The sequence below is a fragment of the Zootoca vivipara genome, chromosome 1 (assembly GCF_965207765.1).
Source record: "Zootoca vivipara chromosome 1, rZooViv2.hap1.1, whole genome shotgun sequence".
NCBI lineage: Eukaryota > Metazoa > Chordata > Lepidosauria > Squamata > Lacertidae > Zootoca > Zootoca vivipara.
Window position 1 is genome coordinate 47,644,572 of NC_142582.1, and position 19,483 is coordinate 47,664,054.

The window sequence follows — 19,483 nt, forward strand, 5'->3', positions numbered from 1 at the left end:
ACGACTAAACAACAACAACATATAATTATTTATTATGCAGAGAAAGTAGATAGAGGGACAGTTTTCTCCCTCTCATAATACTAACCTAGGACCATTCAGTGAAGCTGAACGTTGGAAGGTTCAAGACAGGCAAATGGGAGGTACTTCAGCGTATGTTAATCCATAGAATCTTCTTGGATGGCTTTCAAAGAGGATTGGACAAACTCATGGAAGATAAGGCTATCAAAGGCTACATTCTACATTCTCTACCAGGTGCTGAGAATCACAAGTAGGGTGAGTGCTGTGTTACACACAGGTTCTGATTGCTGATTTCCCAGCAGCACCTAGTTGGCCACTGTAAGAACAGGATGCTGAACTGTTTTGTTTACTGCTTGTTCTGATCCAGCAGGAAAGGCAACGGTCTTCTGCACCAATAATAGTGGGTCTAGCTTGGAAAGCAAAGCAGAACAGAGGAAAGGCCAAAACAATATTAGGCTTCTGGATAATTTACAAATTGTGTTTCTTGTACTGTACTTGTCACATTATAGTTAGGATTCCAAGGTCTAGAGACATCTCCACACCCACTAGTAGCCCTATGATTGCCTTATTATTTGAAACAGGGACATTCTTGTAATGTGCTCTCTTCATGGGTCTCTGTCTGAGCAGTCTCCCCATCCCAACGTTATTTAGTGCTGTAGGCTCCATTTGGTTTATTTGTTATTACTCTGTGCAATGGCCTGTCCTGCTCTAAACCTGAATGCACCAGGGCTGTTACAGTATCTTCAGCTTAGCAATTCAAAATGAATCTCACCAGCTGCAAGGTGTGCAATGGCAGACAGCCGTGTGTTGCGCACCAGTGCTCAATCATACTTGTAAGCACCTGTCAGGGATTAAACTTTAAAAAACCAGGTAAATGGGCTAAAACTGAACAGCTCTAATAACCAAAACTGAAAACATCATCTTTAAAAATGGGACAGTAGTATGCCGGCGACAACATACTGTATCAGAAAAGCAACACAGCTTGTCCTCTGCCCCACTTAGGACAACTGGAGGACATGGCAGAGGAAACATTTTGCTGCATTCTGGAGCTGCAGTATTCTGAACAATTAATACCATTAGGATACATTGGGCAGTGGTGTTAAGAAAGAATAAACCATTATTTAAAGCAAAGGAACTGTGGAGTAAGAAACTTTGCCGCTATTCTACAGTAACTCTTTGGGCAACGAAAAAATGCTCGAGAAGTGTTAACCGTGGTTAATAAGTCAGCTATTTCCTTGAGCCTCAAAACGTTTGCAGATAACATCTGTGTTTAACGCGTTGCTCACAAATCAAAAGCTAATATTAGTAACCTTAAATAACCTAATTGTTACATCAAAATAGTATGCTGCTTTGAAATGTTGAAAGTGCCTTTCCAGCACTTTTTAGACAAGCCTTTTAAAAAGAAAAGAAACCACAAAACTAACACCACTGTCGTAACTAGAAACATATCTAGAATATAGTCTGTTTACATGCAACATGCTTATCAGCTGTGAGGCATGCAGTTTCACACCATCCCTACAAGCCTGGTCATCGTTCTTCCTAGTTTAGATAGATATTGTGATTTGCCCATAGCCACTATGTGAGAACATTGCCAAGAATTATTTGAGCCCATGTCTTCCAAAACCAACATATTCTGTCCACTGTACTACTTATCCTCTTTTGAATCTCTCCATGATAACAGAGACAAGACACCACAATCAGATTATTGTTGCCACAGGCACAGCTAAGCTGCATAGTTTTGAGGCTGAGATTTACTTATGTGCAACAAGGGCACTCTAGAAGATGTTGAACTGATTCAGATTAGGAGTGGGCAGAATCAGAATCTCCTGGTAGATCTCTGGGTGATTTGCAGAGCTCTGGGTAGATTCGCAAAGATTTTTGAGCCCCAATCATCTAACAATAGCAGTAACAAACTGACTATGAGGGTGATGGTGGTGATGATGATGATGGTATGCAGAAAGCTTGAAGTAATCCAGAGTGGGGTTTTTAAGTGGAGAGACTGTGAGCTCTGTTCACTTCTGGTACTCAAAACAAACTTCTGGGTCCAGAAAGCAAATTCAACTGAATAGTATCACTAGCGGGAACCAGCCCAACCAACATAACGCAAGTCCTGCTTGAGCAATGGGGCTTCTCTACCCTCCTCTCTGCACCCCTCCAAGTTAGCTGGAGATGTTAGGACAGGGGTAGGCAACCTAAGGCCTGGGGGCCGGATGCAGCCCAATCGCCGTCTCAATCCGGCCCGCAGATGGTCTGGGAATCAGCATGTTTTTACATGAGTAGAATGTGTGCTTTTAATTAAAATTCATCTCTGGGTTATTTGTGGGGCCTAGGAATTCATTCTTTTTTTCCAAAATATAGTCTGGCCCCCCCACATGGTCTGAGGGACGGTGGACCGGCCCATGGCTGAAAAAGGTTGCTGACCCCTGTGTTAGGGGAACCTCCAGAACAGTGTGTGTGTGTGTGTGTGTGTGTGTGTGTGTGTGTGAAAATGTTCAGACTAGCAAGCAGAAATGTTTGCACTGATGGAACAATTGCAGTGCTTAATTCCTCCCATCCTTCTGTAGGTTACTACAGCTTCAATAAAAGACTCCTATTCAACTGGATATCCTGCCACCAATGTGCATGGCATATTTCCAAAGCAAAGAAATAACGCTGGTAAAAGACTCTTGGTCCTTCATAAAGTTAGATGCAATTAGAGTACAAGTTCTGGCATTAACACTTAAATCAATAGGATGGTCAATGGAATTAATCCCCATGAATGCATGAGAAGGTGTCATGTATCAGGAGGCATACAAACACAAAAAAGGGATACATTTTGTATTATCTAGCTATGGACAATAACCCCCATCTAAAGTACACAAAAGCAACAGAAAATTATTTCAGTGGTCCTTGAGCTTAGATCTGAAAGGACAATATGGAACCATGAGAGCAAAGACCTCAGGATTGTGAGAAAAATGTGAGTGGCATTTTTATATCCTCGCTTTCTTACCTTAGGGTTAATTGCCAAATATTATGTTGTATTATTTATTAAATTAACTTTACTTTTGTCTCGCCATTCTCCAAGGCAGCTCACAACAAGCATTAAAAACACATACAGCTTTTTAAAAATTAAAATTAAAAAAGTAAATGTTACCATATTAAAAACCACACTGAATCAAAACAACTTTAAACCATTTAAAAACGCAAGAGAAGAAAATATGCCACACCCACCATTAAAAGACCCTACTAGAACAGCCAGTTCTAACATAAAAGGTTTTGCTTGTTGGCAAAAGGAAAGCAGAAAGGAGGCCATGGAAGGAAGTTCCACAATTGGGAGCAGCCACCAAGAAGGCCCTGTCAAATGCCCTCACCCTGTGAGGGTGGCAGGTCTGAGAGAAAGTTCCCCTCTAAGTTATCAAAACTGAGGCAGGCTCATATAGAAAGAAATGATCCTTCAGATAGCCTGGACCCAAGATATACATGGCTTTGTTGGTCATAACCAGCACTTTGAATTGTGCCCAGAAACAGACTGGTTGCCTGTTATAACAGGGGGTTTCTGTTCAATCCAGGCAGCAATTTGGCCGCAGCATCTTGTTTCCACTGAAGTTTCTGAACACTTTCTCATAGCAGCCCCAGATAGAGCACCTCACAGCAATGTTAGTGTTCTCTGGTCTTCAGAACAATTCTGTCTGCAGACCGATGGAGGGTAGGAAGGGGTGGCCAGAGAGACAACTCTGCTACCTCAGCCACTACTCTAGACTACTCAATCCACAGGCAAAATATATCTAGCCCTGAAAGTGGAATTTTTCCTTTCTCTCCCCAACTGTATGTCAAGAAGTCACTGGCATATGCACACACAAAATTCACATATTTCCAATGTTCCCCCATTATGGTCATGCCAATTCATTTTTTCCTACAAACTCTCTGCTTCTGGCTTTTGTGTGTAATGCAGTGAGAGCCAAACAGATAAAAGCCGGCACATAAAACAATTGGCTGCTCCCTAAACAAAGCTCCTTTTTCTGCAGATTAAAACAAAGATTAAGTATTTCTTGCCATACTAAGAAGTTTTCTGTTGTTAAATGCACAATAAGCAGCCCCTAGTCCTTAGTTTCCTCTGCTCCACTGACATAAGCGAATGATATTTTAGCATACCTACTTCATGTGGATGACAAATCACAATACAAAGGTGACAATTCAATTCTTGATTTTGTGATGCAGTGGGGCATCTTGTAGCAGATAAGTGGCTTCTACTCTGCCCTCACACATCTCTGAACTTTTCAAAATGCCTTATGCTTAGCGACAAAAAGAATATCCAAAGTTGGTTGTCTTCCTCCAACACATCCTTTGAAACTTATATTCAACTTGGGGAAAATTATGGTCCACAAAGATTTCTACTTATTTAAAATATTTGTTACCCATCCTTTATTGCAAAGCAATGGCAGAATAGGATACACGAAAATTTTAAACCATATATAATAAAAGACAAACATATATCCCATAATCTACACAAACTAAAACGTAATTCAGACTCAGACATTAATAAGCAATCTTCAGCTTTCGGGGCACCCACACACACAGTAGTTCACATATAGAATCATTAAGACAATAGAAGTATAAAATACAATTAGCTAGAACAGCAACAAGCATGATCCAGGCATTACTTCCAAAATCTCTTATCAGTAGGTTGGCCACAAAAGGTTCTTCTGTAACACTTTTGCAGGAGAAATTCAAGCACACAGCACAACTTTGAGTTTGTGCCATTACAGTCATACCTCGGGTTGCGAAAGTGATCCGTGCGGGAGGCACGTTCGCAACCCGCAGTGCCGCGTCTGCGCACATGCGTGACGCAATTTGGTGCTTCTGCGCATGCGCCAAAACCCAGAATTAACCCGTTCCAGTACTTCCCGGTGCAGCGCGGAGCACAACCCAAAAACGCGTAACCCGCAGCGTTCGCAACCCAAGGTATGACTGTAAACATTAAGCATTCTGTCACCTTAGCACAACAATTTGGAAAGTGATGAGGGAAATAAATTGAAAAGTGGGGGGTGATGAATATAAAGTAATAATGTAAATTATTATTATTATTATTATTATTATTATTATTATTATTATTATTATTATTATATTATGTAAACCTCCCCAAATCCGGATGAAGGCTCATCTTCACATATCTACCATACCCCGTAAACAAATCAGTCTGCTCAATAAAAACAGGATATAGTCTAAATACTATGAAAGCTTTAAGCAAGCAAATCAGGATGGATACTGAATAAACAGATCATTTGGGGGAGCCCTAAGTCTCAATCAAAGGCAGAGTTCACATTCTTTAGGAGTATTTTTTAACCTAATTTGGCAATTTGCACCTCACTGATGGTGTAAAAGTTAATTCACTGCCCATCTTCCCATAATCCCACAGACAGATGCAGGTACCACTTTTCTGCTTCCAGTCCTCATCCTAAAATGAGATCTAAAATCCAGGCGCCTCCATGAACTCTATGAAGTAAAGAAACGTTTCATGGATCTGACACAAGATTGTTTGCAAAGACACCCCACAATAGAGGGGAAATATGAGGACAGTGAGGTCAGAAGCACAAACATTAGAGGGCGGGGAAGGCAAGATCATTGTAAACAACCCCTGGTTCATTGCCTAAGTGAAACAGTTGCCAATTTGTAATCCATTATAAGTACAAAGGACACAATGCAAAAAATAAAAATCTTTTGTTGTTAACTCAAGAGAAATGAAATCATAAACAAATAAAAGAGGAGATAGCTAAGGGATCTCAAAAGCTTGTTGAGCTTGGACTTATTCCCTCAACTAGAACTTGTGGACATGATCCTCACTTACTTAACATTAAACTTGACTTTGTGCAAGCAGAGGGGACGCTGTTGCTTCCAGAATGCTGGTTGTGATTGCCCCCCTCCCACACTAGCATGAACAAACATACTCAGAGCTTGAAAACACATAATGATGCCTAAACCTAGGATTTCATCTTCTCTTCTGGATCTGGAAGAAACCACGACAAAACACTGAACATGCCTGCTCATCTTGCCTACTGAAGTAAATGAATCTTTTGTACAAAATACTTAACTTTGAGCCAGGTCATTCAATATTACGTATCTCTTGCTGTGCATTTTCATAGAATCATAGAGTTGGAAGAGACCACAAGGGCCATCCAGTCCAACCCCCTGCCAAGCAGGAAACACCATCAAAGCATTCTTGACATATGCCTGTCAAGCCTCTGCTTAAAGACCTCCAAAGAAGGAGACCTTCTTTTCCTTCATAAGTTAAGCAGCATGATTGAAAACCCCATAAAATGTTTGGTTAAAAAAAAATCAAATAAAAAGAGCCAAAGGATCCAAAAGTATTACTTCTAGTGCCAACCAGGTCATGCAGTTTTGTTTGTAAATGATCTATGCTGGTACCAAGATCTATACCTAAGCAGGGCCATATGCATGCTATATTATTTTAGAAACTCTGCATCCAGAAAAGCTGGATTTTGTAATCTGTATGATTATGAAAACATTGCATGTACACATGCATTTTCATACATAAATGAAATGAATAATAGAAGGGGGAACTCAGGACAAAGGATGCCCCTCATGAGCCTTGCTTCAGTGAAATTGGGCCAGGTCCAGTCTCCCTCCCTTCACAAGTCCTTCCATGCTCCAGGGAGAAATGTGTGTGCACTTTCTCTGCTACAGACAGGGATGCTCTCTAGTGGCATGAGAGTACCACACAGATGCATCTCTCACCTGCAGTGGCTTCTGAACTTTTATTAGTGGCAGGGAGAGGGGATGTTCTGAGCCCCTATTTTTCTGCACGGGTTGGGTGTGGAACCCCCCCCCCTTCCCCCTACTTTTCCTCTGCTCCGAGTTTTTCACTACTTCCTCTCCAAGATATGGGCTCAGGATTTGGAGTGGGGTTTACACAAAATTGATTTAGCAAGTTTTATTTTGGATTTTTGGAGAAAGGTACAGATCGAGTCACTCTCACCCAACTCCTTCCACAAGGCACAGTTCTGAACAGGCACAATCTGGGCATGACTTGCAAGCTGATTTTAAAATCTGTCGAGTTCATGCATAGTTTGGCGTTTTCATTTTGCCTCCCTTTTTCCAAGTCTGCTTTTTAATGAATATTTTATACAATTTTACGTGAGCCACACAAACACATTGTTTTGATTTCAGTGGCAACGTGCACAGCAAGCCTATGCTTTGAGCCCTGCCCCTAACACCATGTCCTCTTTCAACAATTGCACAGTTGTCTGTGAAGAAAGGCCATCGCACGAGATCCTGCTCTCACAAGTCGGGACTCTGCAGCTGTCACTTGCGCTGGTAAGAAGCCATGGGAGAAACAGCAACAGAAAAGCAGCTGGTGAAGACACATCACCAGAGCCAGCCCTACCATTAGACAGAGTGAAGCCGCCTCCTCGGGCAGCTGATTTTGGGTGTCCTGAAAGGACAGCAAAATGCCATTTATTTATTATTACTCTATTTTTACTGTCAGGGAGGAGGAGAGGCATTTGTGGGATGTTCTATCCCAGGTATCAAAATAACTTGGGCCAGGCCTGCATGGCATTATTATCAGGCCTTTGGGTGGAAATTATGACATTTTGCGCTCCAAGACTGACGCAGTAGCATTCTAGAGCATCACATCTGGAACGTAATACTCTAGCGTTCTAGAGCATTACAAGAAGGACGCATTGTAATGCCCTAGCATTCTAGAGTGTTAAAACAAGGAAAGCCAAGCCAGGGATTTACAAAGGGTTTATTTCAGGATACAAACAGTCGCCCTGAACAAACACACATTAAACTCACTGTCTCATTATTTGTAACATTTGTGGAATGAATCACAGAGCAGTCATAGTGAATCTAGAAGTTCACTGGGAAGTGCTAAACAGTTTTAAAGACCTAAAGATCTGCGGATTTTCAGATAGAGTAAACACTGGCAATGAGCAAGTTTCCTAAACATGCCACATGTTTAGTCGGTGGGCAGGGGGGAAAGAGCTCTGTGGCACTGAGGCACAGATCAGTTGTGGCAAGTGGGGAGGCCCCAAACTTGCCCTAGCCAGGCAATCTGCTCAGGGGTAACTGGAGGCATCCCAGAGGGAGGGGTAGGCATGGGCAGTCCACCTCCCCCAGCTTACCAGAAGCTCTGGGTGTGCTGGATCAGGCCTCTGTGGGTCTCCCAAAACCTCCTCTGCCTGGGCTGCTGCTAAATTCAAAGAAATTCCAGGCCCCCTTGCACAGGTGGCTTGGGTAATAAATAAATAAAATAATAATAATAATAATAATAATAATAATAATAATAATAATAATAATTTATTAATACCCCGCCCATCTGGCTGGGTTTCCACAGCCACTCTGGGCAGTTTCCAGCAGAATATTAAAATGGAATGATTCATCCAGTATTAAAAGCTTCCCTAAACAGGGCTGCCTTCAGATGTCTACTAAAAGTCCTATAGTTGTTTATTTCTTTGACATCTGATGGGAGGGCGTTCCACAGGGAGGGCGCCACTACAGAAAAGACCCTCTGCCTGGTTCCCTGTAACCTCACTTCTCACGGTGAGGGAACCGCCAAAAAGCCCTCGGCACAGGATCTCAGTGTCCAGGCAGAACACTGGTTCCCCACAGATCCCTCTGAAGAGTTAACAGAAAGCTCTAACTCCCAGAAAAGGCTCTCCTCCTGAAAAGTGGGCCCATTCCGCCATGTTTCAGCCTTTTCCTAGGCTTCCCTCCCAAGCACAGAAGTCCAAAAGCTTCCAAAGGGCTGTAGGCCCAGGCGGAGGAAAGGGCCTAGAAAGAAAAATGGATCTGAGAGAGGAGAGAGAGAGAGAGAGAGAGAGAGAGAGAGAGAGAGAGAGAGAGAGAGAGAGAGAGAGAACACGAAAAACTTGTACAGAAAGCAGAAGGGAGCTGACAGAGGATCCAGGAAGCAAAGACAAAGGAAGAAAACAGAAGGGGAAATCCCTTCCAATATGGCGTTTTCGCCTTTTTCTTTTGCCATGCCTAGAGCAGGTGAGAAACCTCCTACCAATGATGAAGGCAGGAAATAGAACTGGAGTTTGGGGATTGTCTTGCCCCCTGATGTATTCCTCAAAATCTTAACTTCCTGCCAGTGGTGAGAGGGGTGGAGACAGCCCACATTGTGGATCCCAATTCTCCCCTACAGGAGAACAGATACATTCCCCCTACAGATGTTTACAGTGAAGACTGATCATGGTGGTGCATTTCCCAAGGAAGCATATTTTCTATTAATGATCTTCTGACTAAGGAATAAGGAATCTTCTCACTGGGAGAAAGGCCATAGCCCACTGGAGGATGTCCTGCATGCAAAAGGTTCCAGGGTAAAGCCTTGATATTTCTCAGTAGGGCTAGGAAAGACTCCAGGTTCAAACCCAGGAAAGATCCTAATGATCTGGCTCAGTGTGTGTAACAGTATCTGCAAGCTTGCTCTGCAACAAAATTGACACAGATTTCAAGTCTGCTTTTGTCAAGGAGATCAATGATAACCCATGGGGTGGGATCCAGCATTGCCTTTCAGGGAGTGGGCTGAGATCCAAGAGAGGAGCCCACTGTAGGAAGGGGAGAAGTGATTTTCACAAATTTATCCTCCCACAGCACCACTTCCAGCACTATTCTGGTGGTCCCTCCAGAGTAGCTTTCCAGGAAGCACAATGTCTACTGAAACCAACAGCAGAAGATTTGCATTTTGTGCCATGCATACTTTTTTCACAATTGTGTTTCCCATAATTCACATTTCCCTTGTGTCACATTGCCTGCAAAATGCAGGCATCCATTGCAGGCAGCCTTGAGTTCCCACAAGGTTCTTGACTAACCATCTGTGAATTACTGATAGTGGACACCTGTCTACAGGATAAATATAGCAGAGACATCTAACATATGTTACACAGATCACTTTAATAATGGGTGAAAAAAACCACCCACCACCCTACCACCTGTCAGAAATCTTTACTCACAGTTACCCTGAGACTGCACCCAGAGACATTATTGTCTTGTTCCCAAAACACACAACAAAGTTATTTGTTTCATATCTCTAGCCATGAGAGAGAGAGAGAGAGAGAGAGAACCAGAAATAAACCCATGACTTTGTTTGGGAAAGTCCATACAGGGCATCCACTCCAAAAGCACTGTTGCCACAGAATATGAAGGCTGAATCCCAAAATCCTGTTTTCAGGACCAGAGTTCACAGCTTCCGGGGATCCCCACCCCCACCTCAGTACTGCAGTTACCTGGTAAGGGTTATGTTCATTCAATAGTATGTGCATATCCTTGCATCCTCACCACTAAATAAGTAGGGAGAGCAAGACTGATTTTTAAAATGATGAATTAAGCACAAACCCACCCTCCCTCCCTCCCTGCTGTTCAACCATAAACAGTACTATGGACTCCCATACTTGGCACTTCACTGGAAGGATTTGCACTCTGAGAACGTCAACCTTAGGAAAACTATTGTAAGGTTTGTCACATGGCCACCTGATCATATCAGCCACAGATTCCAGTGAAGCAGCTGTTTAGTCAATAGGAAGAAAACAAGTTGCAAAGCAGAGTGAGTTGCTCCTTCTTTGTGTTCTAGCTACAATATGAAGCAGTGCCCACTCCTCCCATTTTTCCACCCAGGGGTTGGTAAAGATGGTACCCACCAAAAGGGCAGGCCCGGGGCGGCACAAAAAGCATGCCTCTCCACTCTGCCTCAGAGTGGGTATAAGCCCACCAGCCCATCCACACACTCCCTGGGCCATTCCTCTGCTGCTCTAGGTGGCCAGGCGAGGCACTCCATCTCCTCTGGGCAGACGAATCTGGTGACTGGCATGGGCTGTTGTTGCAGAAGCCCTGTGGAGGCTCCTCCCCGGTCAGCTGGCACAAAGGACAGGGGGGCACTGTTAATGGGGTGCAATACAGCTCTTTGCCAAGGGTGCAAGGGAGTTTAGGTAGGTATGCCTCAGTTTCCATCACCATGTCATTTTCCTGGTAAAGTTTTCTTTTATTGAATCCATCCCCTTCAGTCATACCAATATTGGTTTTGAAAGGCTAACAGGATGCATGCATGATTTCTTTATTTGTGGCAGGCTAATTGAGACCACAGGCTACATACTTTTAAAATATGGGGTATCATTTGGGAGATATGGAGAATCCAGCCTTGCTGCAAAGCACAGCATGAAGTTCCTTCTCCCTATCCAAATATTATTTTTTAAAAGTAAATAAAAAAGATATCTTCTCTTTCCAATTTGCGTCTAAAACTAGTAATTTTGTTAAGAAAGGTAAACTTCTGGCTTTGGTATGATGCTGTAACAGAAAATGCTACATATTATCCATTTCAGAAGTCAGAGTTGTGTTTCTAACAACAAAGTTACACTTTGTGTGTTAAACTGTAAATTATGTTACCCTTGAAATAAGCCACTCACAGAAAGAATCCACTTAAGTGTGACACTATGTGATGTGTTACAACTATAAAAGCCAGGACAATAATAATAATAATAATAATAATAATAATAATAAAAACAGCCAGTTGTCTGCTTGAATAAAGATTTTAGAAAAGCTCTTCTTCAGGGTATGCAGGCTATGGACTTAAAACTGTGGTGATAATTGTCCCCTAGGAAAGAAAGGGAATTGCCTATCTGAACGGGAGAAAGGGGGAAAGCAAAATAAGACAGAATGCTTTTCCCTTGCTTGATCCAGATAAAATTGCTCCATGGCGAATCAAGAACTATTTGCTCCAAACTGTTCTGGAGTAGTGCAGCAGCCATGTCTTCCTTTCGGAGCGTAAGGTGACACTTTGCGCTGCATAGCAACTTGCCACACAGGCAAAAGGGCTCTGCTGTAAATAGACCTACCTCATTTAGAAACTTTACCCCAACCATCATCAGCTAGGAGAGGCTGAAATAGAACCTCTCCTCCTACGCCTGGATTCTCGCACATTGGGCCAAGCCCCCTTGCAGAGGGGCAGGTGTGCAAGACACCTCCAAAGGAAGGTGACAAGATTGCTGGAGGTCTTGCAACCACAGGGGTCAAAAGTCAAGTGCCAGCTGATGGAGGCTCCCTCTCTAGGTTTTGAATATGTGCTTCCTTCCCCTCTGGTCCTCTTCTAGAAAACTAAGTCCTGATCCCAGTAGTATCAGGGCAGAGTTAGTGACTGGAAGAGAGAGATGGGACCTTGAGTGGGAACTCAGCAAGCAATTGGCTTCTGCTTGTTGTCCCCCTCCTGCCCCTAGAGAGCTTCCCTCCTGCCTTCCTGCCAGGACTGGCTCCCTTAACCACCCTAACCTGGAGTTCCTCTAAGAAAGAGGACACTTTCAACACAGGACCACCCCCAGGGGGACATGGAGAATCCCTACACAGTCGGGTACTGAAAAGGTAACTGGTGCTTGATGTGATGGGGAAGGCACAGGAGGCTCCAAAGCAGACCGAGCTTAGAAGGTTGGCAAGCAACAAAATGCTGGGGGCAAAGAGAAAGAAACATTGTCCCAGTAGTCAGGAAGAAAGCGCAATAGTAAGAGAAATGGTTCTAGATTCTTCATCCTCCAGCAACTTCATCCTCCAGCGATTTAATCCTAAAGTGTGTGGAATGAGGCTACTATGGTGAAAAAATGCCATCCTGCAGGTACAAGGGATCACTTTTGGAATTATGCTTTCCATGGGCTTTCTGGGATAGCTCAGTCGGTAGAGCCTGAAACTCTTAATGTCAGGATCGCTGGGCAAAAGATTCCTGCATTGCTGGGGGTTGGAACAGATGACCCTTGGTGTCCCTTCCAGCTCTACAGTTCTATGATACTATGTTGGAATAGGCCCACAGGTGTGAAGCAGCAACCCCACATAAAAGCAATAACAATAATGGTTGCTGTTGCTGTGGGGAAGGCAGTCTGGCAGCAGGCCAGTCAGACCCTGAGAAAGAAAGAAAGCGTAAACCAATTTGTGTCTCCAAACCCAGCGAGTAATCCGGTGAAGAAGCGTGGCGCGCAGCAGCACTTCCTCCGCCTCTCCATGCAGTTATGCAGCACGCCTGCGGTCTCTTCCACACGACCAGAGCGAAGGGGGGGGAGCAGAGGCAGCGGCTTTCATCTCCCCCAATCCTAGCCGCCTCCGATGGCACCTGACCCACGCAGAGCCCTCTGTATATGTCTCTCGGCTGGAACTGCAGGCAGGCAGCCCTAATCTCCCGCCGAGCCATTCCAGAACGCCGCTTTTGACACAAGCCCGCTCTCGCAGCAGCCTGACCTATGCGCGCCTGTCAATCGGGAAAAGTGGCCACAGCAAAGGGTGGGAGGGAGAATAGAGAGACGAGTGGATTAGGGGAGAAGAGCCAGCCAGATCCAAGGCAGCCACAGCGCCCGCCTGCCTTGCTCTTCCCCCGCATGCGCTCAAGAGAGAGGGAGAGGGAGAGGGACTGCGAGAGCTGCCCACGGGGACAGCAGGGAGATCTCCAAGCACAAAGAGAGGGTGGGCTGGGGAATCCGGGCTGAGCACTCCGTGTTCTGTTAGACAGGCAGAAGAGGAAACGGCCCACTGCAGTCCTTGCCCTTTGCAGGTGAACGAGCTGCAATTGAAGCATCTTAACCTGGGGGAGGCGGGGTGGGGAGGGAGACGGACATCTCACGCGTGCGTAAAGGGAGGAATCTCGCCCACATCTCCTCTGACGTTGCAGAGCGGATTTCCAACTCCCCGGACCCCCCCCCCTTTCCTTTCCCTATTCGAGGTGGGTTTTAACCCTGTGCGATCTTTGGGGGTGGGGAAGCTTCGCGTCCCAAACACAAATGCATCTTATTATTGCAGGCGTAAAGTGGGCGCCGTGGACCCCCGCCAGGGGGCAACGGCAAAGCGCCCCCTTCCCTATCGAGGGCCAGTCGACCCGTCCGCCCAGAATCCCATCCCAAGGCCTCGCCATCTCGTCCGGGCGTCGGGCCAAACCCCCGGTAGTGGCGGTGGGTTTTCTCGGGCTTTCCTTCGCTGACCTTCGCCGCTAAAAATAGCTGCGGTGTGTCCGCACGCACATCGCGCGTCGCTTTCGCCCTCCAGCAGTCCTGTCCCGCTTGCAATGCTGGAAGGGAAGCGGATCGAGGCAGCGCAGAGGCGAAGGCTGGGGGACACCTTAAAAACATGCCAATATAGGAGATCTTACGGGGTTGAGAGAGAACAGAAGGACATCATCCCATTCCCATTGAGAAGTCGAGTTTCGCTTCCATCCCATATGCCATAATGCCTTTGCCCCTGATAACCTTCCCCTTGGCTTCATCAACTGGGCAAGAGTCTCCAAAATAAACCGAGCCACAATCCTACACCCTTTCACGATCTCTCTCTCTCCACCCTCTTCCCAAGACCCAGGCCAGGGGTGACAACTTGAATAAAATATTCGGGGGGGGGAGGTAAGCAGCGCCCCATATAATCGATTACAAGACACGGCACACGCACACCATTTGAATGGCAATGGCAGCCCCTTCAAATATTCTAGGAGGGGCAGAAGGTCCTTGGCTCGTAGGAGTTGTCTGCTATCCCAGGCCCCATGTTGCGCTTCTGAGGCTGTGATTTGAAGCCCTCGTGTTGAAGGCAGCCGGACTTCCACTTCCGAAGCAGCCTACAAGCCAGGAGCGAAGACTGCATTGCCCTGCTCCGCGCGCTCCTCTCCTTCCCAAGCCCACCCCGAGGATCTCGCAACGTGGGCACCCAAAAAAAGTAGCGCGGGGGTGACGGGCCAGGAGGAGACGTTCCGGAGCTGTCAAGGCGCACCAGGGATCCTCCGCAGGGACAGCACTTCCAGGAGAGCAGGGGAGAGAAGGACGCCCCACTGAATTGCATTGCGCCACTCTCGCCAAGGCGCACCCACCCACCCTGCTCCTTGTACTGGCGACCCTTTTCCCTCTCCCCCCACCCATGAAGCCCGATCAGCGCCCCGGGGAACCGCAGACGCGACGCCCGGCCCGCCGGCCCAGCCCCTTGCCTTTTCCGCCCCGCGCTCGCCCCATACCTTCTCCTGGGCCCGGGTGAGCTTCTTCTGCATGTTGCTGGCGATTTTCCCTGCGGTGACTCCCTTGCCCATCTCAGCCATCTTGCTGTCCTTTTAAAAATATATGTAGATGTCTTAAAGCTGTGCGGTGGTGGTGGTTAAATTGATCAGACCGAGAGGAAGAGGGGAAAGAGCAGGAGCGAAACAATGGCCATAGCCCTCTTCAAGAGCCGGGGACCCGCAGGATACAGCCTTTTAAAGAGACAGTGCAGCCCAGGCGCGGCGGCCTCTTAAAGGGACAGCGCGCCCTGCTCCGGAGCAGGACGAGGACGGGAGCCTAGCGAGAGCAAGCGAAGAAGCAATAAACTTTAGGCTAAGCATGGAGGAGAAGCCTATGGGCATCGTGATTTGAAAAATAAATAGATGCACAATGATTCTTGCCCCATTTGCTTTCTGCAAGGATGAGGGTTAAGTCTCAGGGTTTCAGCAGTGCATCTGACCACCTTTTTCGGCAACTTTTTAATTTTTGTTGTGTCCAAACGGATAGAAATGCACGATGGATGTCAAGTCTTTGATTCCTCTGGGTGCTGCAGTTTTACGATGAAATCGCAGTGGCCCTCATCCTCTTTGAACTTTATCAAATATCCTGCGTTTTTATTATTCTCCTCTTCCCCTAGAGCAATGTGCATTTCTCTGGTTGAAATTAAATGCACCCGCCACTTGGCAGACTTCTTAAAAGGAATCTGGAGATAATCTTCATAATAATACATGAATGTTGGATGATGGTGATGCAATCAAAGTACTATACATAATTCTTTGCCTGCAAGGTAGGGAAAAGGCAAATGGCTCTTTGCTCTAAGGATATTAAAATCCTAACATAGTGGGAATGACAACCATGGTTAAGCAGAGATGGCAGAGACAATTGGGCACCTTTTTCTACTTAAGGTTTATTTGACAAGAATTGGCACCTGTGTTTGTCACCAGGGTCACTGAACATAGAACCTCTGATAATGTATAAAATAACTTCCATTTATTCCTGAATAACCACAGGCATCTCTCACACATCCGAGATGTAGGCAACATAACTTCCAAGCTGATGGATTCAGACCAATGACCCAGTATCCTGTTCTCACAGTGATCAACCAGATAAATGCAACACACAAACGTCATTATGATCATGGTTCAAAAATCACAAATACACATTAAAATCCAAAAAAACAGTCAGCGATAAAATAGGCTCTTCCCCCTGTGTTCTGAAGACCTGCATGAATAAATGCACCTTTAGCTGATGCCTGAATGAAACCAACATAATGAACACTACCACCAATAAGGGCCTGCTCTGTGGTAGCCCCATAGTCTGCATTTACTAAAGACACCAGAAACTGAGTATCCCCCACTGGATTAAAATCCAGGTTGGTGATCAACTCCTGCCTGAAAACCAATGTCCCCACTGTGGAAGGACATGTGGATCCAGAATTGGCCTCCACAATCACGGACTCATTGTTAAAACCATATTTATGGAAGACAATCTTACTCGGCTATGAGTGATTGCCAAAAAGAAGGGAAGAATAATTTCAAGTAACTTGGGTCCTGAGCCATTTAGGACTTTGTACACTAATATTAACAACTTGAATTGGTGTTAGAAATTGACCTTCCTTTTGTGATTATACACACACCATTTTCCTGGGGGGGAAATCACCTAATGTACAAAAAACACACTCATTGTACTATTAGTGCTTTAATTGATAGCTTGATCAAACAGAAATTTGGGCTCCAATACAACTTTAGTGGGACGCGAGTGGTGCTGTGGTCTAAACCACAGAGCCTAGGGCTTGCCGATCAGAAGGTTGGCAGTTCGAATCCCCGCGACGGGGTGAGCTCCCGTTGTTTGGTCCCAGCTCCTGCCAACCTAGCAGTTTGAAAGCACATCAAAATGCAAGTAGATAAATAGGTACTGCTACAGCGGGAAGGTAAACAGTGTTTCCGTGTGCTGCTCTGGTTCACCAGAAGTGACTTTGCCATGCTGGCCACATGACCTAGAAGCTGTACGCCTGCTCCCTTGGCCAATAACACGAAATGAGCGCCGCAACCCCAGACTCAGTCACGACTGGACCTAATCTAATGGTCAGGGGTCCCTTTACCTTTACCTTTACAACTTTATAGACACAGACCTGCCACAGTCATGGACACATTGCCCTGTCAAAATAAATCAATCAATCAGTATTTGTACCAATTAACGCAGGCAGCTTTGTCAAAAAGGGAATTACATATCCAGCATGTTTGTTTGTTTTTGTTTGTTGTCTTGGTTTACAAAAGTATGTGCAATGTCTCCTCTTTCAAGTTACATTTTCTACAGATCCATTTCATTTGTTGAGACATTAGTGTTACATTAGGAAGAAAAGGGGGAAAGAGGTGGAGGGGGGAAATGGTGAGTTGGGGTGGGGTGGGGTGGGTGGCGATGTTTCTATTTTACTTAATGTATGTGTGGGGTTTTGTGTCAGCGTTGCTTGTGCAGGTTCCCTTTGCTATTTGTTTGTGTTCCTTTGGTGGTGAGAGAGGTTGGGGTTGGCCTAGGGTGTGGTTGTTCATTTGTGATTGACTGTGGTGATCTTTGTTTTCATGTGTGAGTGGGGTGGGTGGATGTTTTGGATCAGGTTAGCCATATTGATTCGTATGCTGTTGGCGGAGTCTTATCGTTGTCTTGTTGGGCTGTGATATGTGATAAATGGGAGCCATACCACGATGAAGTAATCTTCTTCTATTTGTTCCCGTATCCAGCATCTGTTTGTGAGTATGGTTCCTCATCCAACTCCAGATATACCCCTGACTAGATTGAGGTGCTTGAATATTATAATCAGTTTGGATTGTTAGTTTTATATGCCCAACAGGGCCAGCTCAAAACATTCTGCTGCCTTAGGTGGGACAACAAATGCTCTCCACCCCTGCCCAAGTCAGAGGCATTATACCCAAGACTGACCACGTTATTTTGGCACCTGAGGCAGATAATCCCATTGTTCTCTCTCCCTAGAAGTAAAAACACAATCCTAATAAATAAAGTAATAAATAATTTGTCACCCAAAATCATCTGCCCAAGGCTACCACTTCTATTAGCCTAATAGGATCAGCCCCAATGCTCAATAAATAAGCAAAACTGTTACGTAAATATAGCCATTTCCCAATTTTTATTAGTCATGTGACAGTGTGCAACTTTTTACATGTTATATCCATTTTAATGGTTTTGTTTGTGTATGCACTATGCATTGGATAAATACATTAAAAACTGACCCTTTGGTTGATAAATTTGGGTGGTGAGAAATTTTAATTGTTGGAGGCGAGAAAGCAGGGTACATTTGTTTCTATTTCAAGCCTTTTTGGTTCTGGGGCAGTCCTGAAATGAACCCCCCCCCATATATATATATATATATATATATATATATATATATATATATATATATAAGATAGCCTTTCAAGGGGAAATTAATAGCATTCCCTCCCTGAATTAAACTGTAGGTTAGCTCACAGTAGCTCACAGTTGCTTACAATGCAACCCTAGCACCATGCCTATTCAGAAGTAAGTCCTGTTGAATTGATTGGTGCTTACTTCCATGTAGATTGGGTTAGGATTGCAGGCTGCCTGCCTCATTCAAACAGAGCCTCCCTCACACTTTATATCTGGTCCCCGCTCCTTAACTGATGGGAGTGTCCTCTTCAGGCTCTGGCTGGAATGCTGAGATTCCACACCTATCAGGCGATAAGCTCTTAACCCACTGCAGAATCATCATAGTCTAACTTCCTAGACTATTCGCAATCTACATAGCAGAAAAATGCTTTGCCAGCAGTGATAACCAGCTCATACCAATTTATTTTTATTGATTGACTGTCCCAATTCTTGTTTTTGTTTCAAATTTGCAGGAGATAATATTGATCCGCTGGGTTGTGGTGTGCCAGACCCACGCCCCTCATTTTAAATATCCAATAGCAAAATTTAAATAACAGAGGAGAGAGGTTTCAGTGAACAAAAGGTAGATCTATGGGAATTGTTGCCCAATGACTAGTTCAAGGGTGTGCACAGCATATAACAGAACTGTGAAATTCACTCCCACAAAAGGCAGTGGTGACCACCAACTTGGACAGCTTTAACAGAGGATTTCAAGGAGAAGCCTATCAATAGCTACTGGTCAGGATGACTATACCCATTGCTGGAAACCTATGGGCATTTGGTTGGCCACGGTGCAAACAGGATGCTGGACTAGATGGGCCACTGGCCTGATCCATCAGGGCTATTCTTATGTTCTTATGCTAATGGAATAGAATCTGGCTAGCAAAAGAAGAATGGTGATTCATCTAGTGACAAATAATTCTAGAAGGGCAGGAACAGGAACAGAGACAACATTTTAAAAGATTAGATTAAGAATGGGCAGCAGCATCCATCTATCCCATGTTTCTCGATTACCTGGTTGTTCACAGGACAGTCGCTGAGAATTTCTCGACTTGCCCTGAGCAAGCTAGAGTCCATATGTACGCAGAAAG

The 19,483-nt window shown here is 45.0% G+C and overlaps 1 protein-coding gene across 33 annotated transcripts in view; it reads right to left on the reverse strand.

Annotated features, from left to right (window-relative positions):
- BIN1 (bridging integrator 1) overlaps positions 1-15,182 on the reverse strand; it is a 121,087-nt gene extending 105,905 nt beyond the window's left edge. For all 33 annotated transcript variants that reach the window (XM_035128517.3, XM_088662585.1, XM_088662548.1 and 30 more), the window contains exon 1: positions 14,975-15,182. In XM_035128517.3, the coding sequence (XP_034984408.1) occupies positions 14,975-15,055 (81 nt within the window). In that variant the 5' untranslated portion in view covers positions 15,056-15,182. The remainder of the gene's footprint in view (positions 1-14,974) is intronic.
- Positions 15,183-19,483: the final 4,301 nt, after the last annotated feature.